The sequence below is a fragment of the Scyliorhinus canicula genome, chromosome 8 (genome assembly GCF_902713615.1).
Source record: "Scyliorhinus canicula chromosome 8, sScyCan1.1, whole genome shotgun sequence".
NCBI classification, from domain to species: domain Eukaryota; kingdom Metazoa; phylum Chordata; class Chondrichthyes; order Carcharhiniformes; family Scyliorhinidae; genus Scyliorhinus; species Scyliorhinus canicula.
In genome coordinates this window covers 155770629-155783487 of record NC_052153.1, presented here as the reverse complement: position 1 = coordinate 155783487, position 12859 = coordinate 155770629, and the positions used below count along the sequence as shown (strand labels likewise).

Genomic DNA, 12859 nt, shown 5'->3' with positions numbered 1-12859 from the left:
GCCGGCTGTAGCGCGCATGTGCGGACTTGCGCTGGCTGTGGTGCACATGCTTTCGGCCGCCAGAGCTGCGGACACCACTCCGGCGCCATACTAGCCCCCTAGGAAGGGGTGGATACCTGCCACTTGAGGCCCATTGATGCCAGAGTGGCTCGTGCCGCTTTTCATGACGGCGTCAGAATTTGGCCGCGGGATTGGAGAATCCCGGCCAATATGTTCAAACCGCTGGTCTCCAAAAACAGAAACTAGACGTGATGATGTCAAACTGGAAAACGCCAGAAGGCTTCTTACACTTGCCCGAAATGGATACTTAATTGGGCTAAATGGCTATCCATCGTTGGTCATGGGTAATCATAAGCCACTCCCCCACCACCCGATTGAGTCTCAACAAAAATTGCCCAGAGGTGTCAACCCAGTGGCAGACAAGCACATTGGCTGGTAGCAAGAGATTATCCCTAGTCCCTAGTCCCGCCTCCACTCTCCATTGAAAATTCAACCCCTTTTGAGCCACATAAAAATGAATAAATAGATGACAGCAAGGCATCTGAGACCATGGTGAATGATAGGGCTGACAATCTTATCTCCTTAAATAATGAGGCTTAAAGATACAGAAAAAGTGAACAAAATGGGGTGATATGGGGGTGAATCTCCCTAAACCCCCACCCCCTCTGTTCCCAGGGGAGACTCACGGGAGAGTCCCAAAACTGCTTTCACGCCAGTGGAATTTCCCCATTCGATTGTCCTTGCTTCCCGCCAATGATTATCGGAGTTCTCGCCATGCAATCATAGAAGCCCACTGTAACACATTACCATATACCACTGATGTGACGTCATGTTGGCAGGGTTTACAACAGGTTTTGTAAAATGGGGAACTGGCGAACAGGTTAGTACAGCCCCCAGGGAGAGAGGGTTATGTCCGGACAGTACCCTGACAGCACGAGCTGCTGTTGCTGGCCTCCTGGTTTCGTTTGGAAAAATATTTGAAAACATGATGGAAAAGCCGGCAGCGCAATCGGCGGGCTGCACACTGCTTTCCCGCCCAAGTTCATGTTTTGCTAATAAAATGGCAAAATTCTGGCCAGAGATTCCAATCAGATACAAAACAGAAATAAAGCGAAGGAAAGAAAGATTCCATAAAGGGAGGAAAAATGAGAATGGAAAAGTAAGAAAGAAATGTAATTAAAAATCTGAGAAGTAGTGCATGAAACTAATTTAAAGGCTCCATATATTGTTAATTCCCAGCCCTGAATCTGTGGAGTTTAATTTGTTTCAACAATGCAAATACTGCATTTCTTGAATCTCCTGGGGAACTTGACGGCGAACTCCCATTTTCCTCAGGCCACTGATGTGGTAATTCATGTTCCACAGGAGGAGGCGGTGGCGTCGTGGTATCATCGCTCTGGGGATGCAGGTTCAAATCCCGCCACGGTAGATGGTTATATTTGAATTCAACAAAAAACCTGGACTTAAAAGTCGAATGATGACCATGAAACTATTGTCGATTGTCGTAAAAACCCATCTGGTTCACTAATTTCCTTTAGGTGAAGGAAATCTGCCATCCTTACCTAGTCTGGCCTACCTGCGACTCCAGACCCATAGCACTGTGGTTGACTCTTAAAGTGCCACTCAGTTCAAGGGCAGTTAGGGACGAGCAACAAATGCTGGCCTTGCCTGAGACGTCCACATCCCATTAAAGAATAAAGGAAAAAACAACTACAAATTGCTGGATTATTTACACATCAATTAAATTGTGCGGATTCTCGGCTTGGGTCACTGTCTGTGCGAAATCTGCCCGTTCTCCCTGTGTGTGTGTGGGTTTCCTCCGGGTGCTCCGGTTTCCTCAAGTCCCAAAAGACGTGCTGTTAGGTAATTTGGACATTCTGTGTACCCGAACAGGCGCCGGAGTGTGGCGACTAGGGGCTTTTCACAGTAACTTCATTGCAGTGTTAATGTTAGCCTACTTGTGACATTAATAAAGATTATTATTATTATAAACATAAAACAAGTGCATTTTTGATCGGCTCTCATTGTGATTTGTATCTATGCTGGCAAACCTGCCTCAGGGGTCTGGAATGTGACTTCTCCAGGCCTCAGGTGTCTGTAGTTGGTGGGACATATTCCAGGAGGAATTAACACATGATTGCCTGCTTCTGAATGTCAAACCCCCATATTGGTCACTTGACATGCACACATGATTCATGGCCTTCCCACATCAACTGGAAATGTTGATTCCTTAAGGCTCTTCCTTAACCGATTGCTTGACTGGCTGTGAAGAACGATCCAAAAAATGTTCCTTTTTTTTCTAAAAACAATAATTTTTCAATGCAATTGTAATTTTTCTCCCGGGTTGCTCTAGAGGTTGAACTTTGACTCTGGAAGGCTGCAGGGCGATCCTGAATGATTGGTGATGTTTGGGATCATAAAACCATAAGACATCCGAGCAGAATTAGGCCATTCAGCCCATTGAGTCTGCTCCGCCATTCAATCATGGCTGATATGTTTCTCTTCCGCATTCTCCTGCCTTCTCCCCTTAATCCCTGATTGCCTTATTAATCAAGGACCTATCTATCTCTGTCTTAAAGGCACTCAGTGATTTGGCCTCCGCAGCCTTCTGCGGCAAAGAATTCCGCAGATTCCCCACCCTCTGGCTGAAGAAATTCCTTTTCATCTCTGTTTTAAAAGATTGTCCCTTTAGTCTGAGGCTGTGCCCTCGTGTTCTAGTTTTTCCTACAAGAGCAAACATCCTCTCCACGTCCACTCCATCCAGTCCTCGCAGTATTCTGCAAGTTTAAATAAGATTCCCTGCTCATCCTTCGAAACTCCAATGAGCACAGACCCAGAGTCCTCAACAGTTCCTCATATCCTGCCCCGATTGCAGGCCACCAACTGCTCCTCCGTCCCAAGGTGAACCCCAGGGCACTACAAGCACCAACCAGGAGGAGGGGGCACTGAGTGGCAACCTGGACCCTTCCCATGGAGTAACGACAGTAGCCACCAGCTCCCCTGTGTTCCACCTCTCTGATGAGGCCACGTCTCGGGGTCAGCGCTAGAAGGGCCAAGCACATCAAGGATCACTGAGGGCACCAGGAGAGGGGGGTGGGGTTGGGGAGGTGGGGGGCTGCACCATCGGGAATGGTGTATTGTACAGCATATTAAACACCTTCCTTCACAACCATTGTGACGCCTCTGTCACTTCCTTCCACAATGCGGGCTGACCTCCGGATCCATTGTCCATCTCTCTATGCATCCACCCTCCTCCCTACCGCCCATGGGCGCTCACCCACCCTCTGGCCATGGACATGTCCCCAGAGCGATGTCCCACCCCTGGGTCTTCAGATGTTGCAGGTGTGGTGTTGCCTCCCGCATTGTTCAAGCACAGTGTCCAGGAATCAGGATGTGATTGGCATGCTAGGCAATGACTCCTTCATGGTACATGGCCCTCCCATCCACGGGAATTCACTTGGGTTGTGTGAAGTGCTCACTTAACCACGATTGCCAATTCTCTATTCGCAATAGCCTTCAGCCGTGCAGCCAGAGGCCTCGGCAGTCAGTGGGGGTTACAGATGGCTGTTGAGGCAGATGGGCATGGACAAGGGTTGGTCCCGGAATGGGGAAGCGATCCAGTGTTGGCATGGATCACAAACGGGTGACCTCCCCAGTGTCTCCTCCCTTCCTCCAATGGAGGCCCACCCCTGCGGATGGTCCCCCACCCCCAGCCGAGGGTCCCTCACCCCCATCGAGCACTGGGGTTGCAATCCCTGCGCCCCCAGGCTCGTTGCCTGTGAGCAAAGATGGCTACTCACCTCCTTGGCTTCCCACAGAAGCCCTTCCGCCGGGTTCATGGTTTTCAAAAGGAATACTAATCAACGCCAGTGTGACCACCTGCTGGGGAGGCCTCTGAATGACAGGAGACCATTGGATATGGGGTCACTTTCGTTAATTGTATGGAAATGGGGCTTAAGTGGTGATAATTGGTTTCTCGCTGCGCTACGGCGAGGTCACGATTTCGCCTATGGAAGCGGGTTGGTTGCATCGCAAACTTTTTGGGACCTACCACGAATCTCGTTTTGGCCAATCCTGCTATTCACCGGCCTTGTTACGCTTGAGCAAGAGCATACCAAGGCTGGAGAAGCACACCCTAGAATTTACCAAGCCAAGCACATGAGTTATCCTTGAATTCATCATCATTGACACTTACAGTGAACACTTTCTCGGGCTGTCCTCGTGCTCTCATATTGGTGTCGTGGATTTGCTTCAGAATCATCCAGGCTTCATCATGTTTCCCCACCTAAAAAAACAAAAGATTAAATGTATTGATTTTCAGAAATACCAATCTTCTAATTGTACTGATTGCACTCGTGAGATCTTTGTCAATCTAGAACCCAAGATATTGATTTATTCATGGAATATGGGCATAATTGGCCAGGCCTGTATTTGTTGCCCATCCCTAATTGCCTTTGCGAAGGTGATGGTAATCCACCTTCTTGAACCATTGCATGTGGAGTAGATACATCAACAGAGCCATGAGGGAGCTCCAGCCTTTGGGCCCAGCAGCAGTGAAGGATCAGCGGTATAGTTCCAAGTGAGGATGGTGCATGGCTCAAAGGGGCGGCGTCCCATGCATCTGCTCCCTTTTGTTTTTCTGGAGGTTGTAGGCTTAGAAGGTGCCACAGGGTGCCAGCAGTGAAGGGAGTGATATTTAGGTTGGTGCATTTGTTGAAAATCAAGTGGGCTGCTTTGCCCGAATGGTGTTAAGCTTCTTTAGTGTTGCTGGAGCTACACCATCCAGACATTTGTAGAACATTCCATCATACTCCTGACATGTGTATTGTGGATGGTGAGCAAGCTATGGGGAGTCGGGGGTGAATTATTCCCAGTAGATTTTACCGCCTCTGACCTGCTCTTTTAGCCACTGGTATCTATCTGCTAGTCCAGTTAACTTTCTGGTGAAAAGTAACCTCCAGAATGTTGATGACGGGTAATGCGACTGCATGTCCAGGAGAGACGGTTAGGTTCTCTCTTGTTGGAAATGGTCATTGTGTGGGATTTCTGTTGTGATTGTTCGTATGTCTGTCTGAATGCTATTTGCTACTTATCTACCTAAACCTGAATTTTGTCCAGATCTTGCTTCATGTAGCATGGCTGCTTCATTTTCTGAGAACCATGAATGGGGCTGAACACTGAGCAATCACCAGAGAAAATCCCTATTTCAGACCTAACCTTAGAGGGAAGGTCAGTTTTGAAGCAGCTGAAGATGGTTTGGCCTAGAACACTACATTGAGGAATTCCTTTAGCTATGCCCAGGGCCTAAGATCATTTGCCTCCAAAAGCCACAACAATCCTCCTTTATCCTATATTTGACTCCAGGCAGAGGAGATTTTTGTTCCTGATTCCCAATGAGTTCAATTTTGCTAGGGCTCCTTGATGCTGCACTTGGTCAAATACTGGTTGATGTCAAGGACAGTTACACTCACCTCACCTGCAGAATTTAGCTCTTCTGTCCAAATTTGGACCAAGGCTGAAATGCGGTTTGGAGTTGCAGGGAGTAAATTATTAATATTAAAATTAGTGAAGTATTGTGAAAGGCAGGATTAATCAATTTTGGCCAGTTTATTAGTGTAATAAATGACTTGCATTTACACAGTAATTTTTCGCATTCTGAGGATGTCCCAAGTGTCTTACTGCTGAAGTGCAATGCATTGCAAGTGTAAATGAATTACTGCTGAAGTGCAATGCATTGTAAGTGTAAATGAATTACTGCTGAAGTGCAATGCATTGCCTATATAGGCTACACAGGTAACGAAGACCTCAGGCTCACCTCCATTTACTGAGTTAGCTCATCTCAGCCAGGATAATATGGGCCTCAGTCCACAGCTTGGTGAAAGGGCTGAAATAGCCTTAAGTTCCTATTCCTGCCTCAGTTCATCTGCACTGGAAACCAAAAATACACAGAAACATACATAGAAAATAGAACCAGGAAGAGGCCATTCAGCCCTTCAAGCCTGCTCTGTCATTCAGCAGCATGGTAGCATAGTGGTTAGCACTATGGCTTCACAGCGCCAGGGTCCCAGGTTTGATTCCCGCTTGGGTCACTGTCTGTGCGGAGTCTGCACGTTGTCTGCGTAGGTTTCCTCCGGATGCTCCGGTTTCCTCCCACAGTCCAAAGATGTGCAGGTTAGGTGGATTGGCCATGCCAAATTTCCCTTAGGTTATATGGGGTTGCAGGGTTATGGGGATAGGGTGGAGGTGTGGGGTTAAGTAGGGTGGTCTTTTCAAGAGCCGGTGCAGACTCGATGGGCCGAACGGCTTCCTTCTGCACTATAAATTCTATGATTATGATCGTGGCTGATCATAAAATTCAATACCCTGATCCCACCTCCACCCCAGACCCCTTGATCCCTTTAGCCACAGAAGCTACATCTAATAATACTTTTTGAAAATCACACAACGCCTTTCTGTGGTAGTGAATTCCACAGATTCACCACTCTCTGGGTGAAGAAATCTCTCCTCACTTCAGACCTAAAAGGTTTACCCCTTATCCTCAAACGATGACCCCTAGTTCTGGATTCCCCCACCATCGGGAGTATTCTTTCTGAATCTACCCTGTCTAATCCTGTTAAAATATTATAAGTTTTTATGAGATCCCCTCTCACTCTTCTAAACTCCAATGAATATAATCCTAACCAGCTTAGTCTCTCCTCATATGACAGTTCCGCCATCCCAGGAATCAACCTGGTAAACTTTTGCTGCCCTCCCTCTGTAGCAAGAACATCCTTCCTCAGATAAGGACATCAAAACTGCACAAAATACTCCAGGTGTGGCCTCACCAACGCCCTATACAATTGCAGTAAAACATCTCTATCCTGATACTCAAATCCTCGCGCTATGAAGGCCAAATTACCATTTGTCTTCTTTACTGCCTGCTGTATCTGCGCGCTTACTTTCAGCGACTGATGCACGAGGACACCAAGGTCTCACTGAGTATCCACTTCGCTCAATTTACACCCATTCAAATAATAATCTGCCTTCCTCTTTTTGCTACAGAAGTGGATAACCTCACATATACCCACATTATACTGCATCTACCATGCATTTCCCCACTCACTCAGCCTGCCCAAATCCCGCTGAAGCATCTCTGCATCCTCTTCACAGCTCACCCTCCCACCCAACTTTGTATCATCTGCAAATTTGGAGATAATACATTTAGTTCTCTCATCCAAATCATTAGTGCACAATGTGAACAATTGGGGTCACAGCACAGATCCATGTGGTACCCACTCGTCACTGCCTGCCAATTGAAAAAAGACCCATTTACCCCAATTCTTTGTTTTCTATCTGCTAACCAGCCTTCTATTCATCTCAAGACACTACCCACAATCCCATGCGTTTTAACTTTACATAGTAATTTGGTTATATGTATTTGTTACCTCCAAACTTGACTATTTTAATGCATTCCTGCTGGCCTCCTATGTTCTACCTTCTGTAAACTTGACCTCATCCAAAACACTGTTGCTTGTGTTCTGAGTTGCACTAAATCCTGTTCACACGTCACTGGGAATAACTTGCTCACAGCACTTTGGGTGCATCTACACCACAAAGATTGCTGTGGTGCATGAAGGTGGCTCACCAACAGCCTCCCATGGACAGTTAAGATGGGTAATAAATGTTGGCCTTGCCAGTGATTCCCGCATCCCAAAAACGAGGAAAAAGAACATTGTACCTGCTGATCTACATTGCTTCCTCGTTATGCAATGCCTTGATCATCCTTGTTTTCAAATCTCTCCATGGCCTCTCCTCTTCCCATCTCTGTAATCTCTGCCATCCCCACAACATTCAGAGATATCTGTGCTCCTCTAACTCTGGCATCTGAACCTCTGATTTAAATTGCTATATCATTGGCGGCCAAATCTCTTTCCTCCTTTAAGGGTCCCCTTGAAACCTAACTCTTTGAAGAGGACATTTAGTCGTCTACCCCACAGTATGTGGCTTGGTGTCAAATTTTGCTTTATAATGCCCCTGTTTAGCATCTTGGGACATATTACATTATTGGTGCTATGGCAATGTGAGTTGTTGTTGTAATTGAGCGATGGCCCTGTTTGTACGTGCAGCTGTTGAATGATGGTAGGTTTGGGCCGAGAGGTTGTTCCCCACATGGTAAAATATCTAACTAACACTTCTGAGATCACGCACAAATATAGCCACCAAAAGGTTGTGTCAGCGCCTTCAGGAAAGAAGAGGGGTGGGTGGGGGGTGGGGGGAGAAAGTCAACTAGAAAGAAATAGAAAATAGTTACTTTCTATCCATAATTGTTCCTGAGGAAAACGTGTCTATCATAGATTGTCAATGAATTTAAAGACAACCCCAGGAATCTTGCCCTGGTTCTGAGTACCTTACCTCCAGCAGGAATCTGGGACTCTCAGGCATGAACGTGAGTGCAACAACTGAGGAGACACAGGGAAGAGCACAGACAATGACGAACACTCGCCAGCTGTGGAACTGGTATGCAGAACCCATACTGAAACTCCAACCTGCAGAGGGAAAGAGCACATTTTGAGAACTTCAGTTTTACTAATCCACGTCTTTCAGCAGTTATCACTCCGGTAACAAGCGAGAGCTGTCTCCACAAATCCAAAGGGTGCACAACTCATTCGGACATCTTTTATTACTCGCTTGTCATAAAAAAGGGGTTGTTCATAATATCGAGGGTCATTCAGGGATTGGTCAAAGTGTACGAAGCAACTTCTTTTTAATGGCGCCTGCTAGATGATCAATGTGATGTTGCAATACATTTGCCACCCAATACAGTGTTATATTTCTGCTAGCAATGGAGGTTATTGTTCGTTGTAAGTAAACAGAATCAATTAATTGCCACCAGTTTATGAAAAGGTAATTGACACAGGGTGGAATTCTCCCTTAAGACCATTAAGACACAGAAGCAGAAGTAGGCCTTTCGGCCCATCAAGTCTGTTCCACCATTCAATGAGATTGTGACTGACCTGATAATCCTCAACTCCATTTTCCTGCCTTATCGCCATAACCCTTGATTCCCTTACTGATTAAAAATCTATCTATCTCAGCCTTGAACATACTTAACGGCCCAACCTCTACAGTTCTCTGCCGATTCACTACCCTCTGAGGGAAGACATTGTTACTCATCTCTGTTTTAAATGGGCGACCCCTTATTTTGAGATTATGCCCTCTGGTCCTAGACTTTCTCACAAGGAGATGAGCACCCACCCTGGGACTAAATCCCATGCAGGGGTGGGAACGGGGAGTGACCATGCCAGCAAGGGATCACATCATATCTTCTGGCCCTTACATCATCAATTATGCACCCGGAGATTTAGCACTGTAATCTGTGGCGTGTCCCGCCATCGTATCTGGGTGCCATATTTGAAAGGCTCACAGCATCACTGACACATTGCTGAAGTAAAAAGATAGACTTCCTGAGGAAGAAGATGGATCTCCAGGAACATTCTGACGCTGGAAGATGGACCCACTCGATGACAGTGAATCCTGAAGATCCACATATTGATGCTCCCCGCACTGTAGTGATCCTTACATGGGTATGTACAGAAGGGGCTGATGGGTAATGGAAAGACCACCAGGGGGCAGCACTGGCGTGTATGAAAGTGAGACACAGACATCCCTTCCTCTCTTTACCTAATGTGACTGTGAGGAGAACAGGAATAGAAATTTAGCTCAGGGCTGCTAGTCTGGTGCTAGTGCAGTTCTTTAAGAAAGGGGTCACGCAGTTATTTAAGTTGTGTTGCTCAATAAACCTTCCATCAAACTTCTGGACGACTTCTAGCCTTATTCCAGAGCGTCTACTGTAACTGAGTTGAGTAGCACAGATTACCATCTCTATAGGTAACAAAACAAGGTACAGGAGTGGCTTTAACTGAACGGCACGAGACAGATTAGGTTAGCGACCAGAAAGAACCAAAGAAACCAGCAAAAGCAACGAGCCGGCCACTCGACTGTGGAAGACTTCGCAGAATTTTGATTCCAAACAACCTACTGAAGCGATGGACCACACGTCACTTCCAGAGTTGCTGAACGCACCACTGCTGTGGTGTTCTGGGATCCAGGGTTGCTGGCAGCCTCCATCCCGAACTCCACAGCAGCCCCAGGCATTCATTAAGATCATGTCTGATCTGACTGTGGTCTCAACACCACTTTCTCCCAACCCCCTGAGAGCCTTTGATTCCCTTGTTAATCAAGAATTTATCTACCTATTCCTTAAAACTATTCAATGATGAGGTTTCCTCCGGGTGTTCTAGTTTCCTCCCGCGGTCCACAGATGTGCAGGTTAGGTGGATTGGCCATGCTAAATTGCCCTTAGTGTCCCAAAAACGGTTAGGTGGGGTTACTGGGTTACAGGGATAGGGTGGAGGCTCTTTCCAAGGGCCGATGCAGACTCGATGGGCCAAATGGTCTCCTTCTGCACTGTAAATTCCATGATTCTATGGCCCTGCTCTACGGCTCTCTGGACTAGAGAGTTCCACAAACTCCAACCCTATAAAAGAAAGAAATTTCTCCTCACCTCCATCTTACATGTCCACCTTGGCTGCAAATCAATCGATTAAAAATGAAGTGCTGCTGCCAGCGGGAACACTGGTATGTTTCCAGCTGGCCTTGGCAATGCTGCTCAGGTGGATTCAACAATAATTTGAATCTTTTGTGGAGAGGGGTGGGTTTCGCACTGGTTTTGAGAGGGTTGATATATCTTCAATTCACAGTGAGGCGGAGAGATGAACTTGCCTAGCCAGAGTCAGTTGTACAGATGAATGCCGCCTACAAGAGGCCGGCCTATATATGGCCCCGGTGTGGACGGAGCCAGAGGCAAAGCCACACTGGGGTTACAGTACAGTACCTGGAAGCAGTTCATATCACCACTTCCAGGTCATAGGTCACGGGTTATGGTATCATGCATGCATTATGGTGAATACATTCACCACATTCAACCCCTGTTAAAAAAATCAAGTCCAGCGGGGGTGACGTGGGGTCATTACATATTCAGTCTATCTGGAGGCCAGATCGTTATCTTCGACCTCCGCAGCTCTAGCGGTGCGGCGGGCACAGTTGTCGCAGGTGGTGACTCCAGGGGCGTTGTGTCTGGAGCTTGAGCCTCAGTCCGGGGTGTCGGAGACGGTTGGGGTGCGGAGGTAGGGTGGGGGGTAATGGGTGGCGGCAGTGTCGGCACAGAACAATACAGGAGACCTAGGGGGGCGTATGGGGCGCTGTGAGTGGCGGCGGGCAGCGGGTGGGGGGGGAGTAGGCAGGGGCCGCATTGGCGGGGGGACCAGCTGGCGCCAGGTCCCGTAGGGAAACTGTATCTTTCCGTCCGTCCTGGTGCGCGATGTAAGCGTACTGGAGATTAGCGTGGAGCAGCTGGACCCTGTCGACCAGGGGGTCAGTCTTATGGCTCCTCATGTGCCTTTGGAGAAGGACTGGTCCCAGAGTTTTCAGCCACGATGGAAGCGAGACCCCGGAGATGGACATCCTGGGGAAGATAAACAAACAAACGATCATGAGGGGTCTCGTTCGTGGCCGTGCAGGGGAGCGATCTGATGGAGTGGAGGGCGTCAGGGAGGACCTTCTGCTAGCGGGGGGATTGGGAGACTTCTGGACCTGAGGGTCAGAAGAACAGCCTTCCATACTGTCGCGTTCTCCCTCTCCACCTGCCCATTTCCCTGCGGGTTATAGCTTGTAGTCCTGCTCGAGGCGATGCCTTTGTTGAGCAGGTACTGACGCAGCTCATCTTCATGAACGATGTGCCCCGGTCACTGTGAACATAGGCAGGGAAACCGAACAGTGTGAAGATGCTGTGCAGTGCCTTTATTACGGTGGTTTCGGTCATGTCGGCGCAGGGGACGGCGAAGGGGAAGTGGGAGTACTCATCGATGACGGTGCGAAAGTATATATTCCGGTTGGTGGAGGGGAGGGGCCCTTTGAAGTCAATGCTTAGGCGCTCAAAGGGCCGGGACGCCCTGGTCATGGCCTTGAGCTCCTCGGAGGAGAAGGGCAGATTGCGGCCTTAATGAAGTGGGCAAGCCGGGTGACCCCCGAAGTCGGTCATCTTGCACGCTGGCACATGTGCCGCGGGACAAGGCAGCTGGGGGCTCATTGAGCTTCCCAACACGATACTTGAAATCGTAGTTGTAGGTGGAGAATTCGATCCTCCACCTCAAGATTTTATCATTTTTTATTTTGCCCCGTTGTGTGTTGTCAAACATGAAGGCTACCGATTGTTGGTCGGTGACGAGGGTGAACCTCCTACCGGCTAGGTAGTGCCTCCAGTGCCGCACAGCTTCCACTATGCCTTGTGCTTCCTTCTCGACCAAGGGGTGTCGAATTTCGGAAGCGTGGAAGGTCCTAGAGAAATATGCTGGTGGCCTGCCCGCCTGGTTGAGTGTGGCGGCCAGTGCGATGTCTGGCACGTCGCTCTCTACCTGAAAAGGGATGGACTCATCCACCGCGTGCATTGCTGCCTTGGTGATATCGGCCTTGATGCGGCTGGAGGCCGAGCAGGCCTCATACGTCAGGGGAAAAGTGGTGGTTTGAATAAGTGGGTGGGCTTTGTCCGCATAGTTGGGGACCCACTGGGCGTAGTAGGAGAACAGCCCCAGGCATAGTTTTAGGGCCTTGAGGCTGTGGGGAGGGGGGAGTTCTGTGAGGGGGCACATGCAGTCGTAGTCGGGCCCTAGGATTCCGTTCTCTACGACATAGCTGAGGGTGGCTAGTCGGGTAGTATGGAAGACACATTTTTCTTTGTTGTATCTGAGATTGAGGGATTAGGCGGCCTGGAGGAACCTCTGGAGGTTGGTGTCATGGTCCTGCTGGTCATGGCCGCAGATGG

At 48.4% G+C, this 12859-nt stretch overlaps 1 protein-coding gene across 2 annotated transcripts in view; it reads right to left on the bottom strand.

Moving 5' to 3' along the window:
* The window catches only part of sv2ca (synaptic vesicle glycoprotein 2Ca), a 315141-nt gene that overhangs the window by 67081 nt on the left and 235201 nt on the right, over nt 1-12859 (bottom strand). For both annotated transcript variants that reach the window (XM_038805520.1, XM_038805521.1), the window contains exons 6-7: nt 8392-8525; nt 4196-4285 (exon numbers count right to left, since the gene is read on the bottom strand). In XM_038805520.1, the coding sequence (XP_038661448.1) occupies nt 4196-4285; nt 8392-8525 (224 nt within the window). The remainder of the gene's footprint in view (nt 1-4195; nt 4286-8391; nt 8526-12859) is intronic.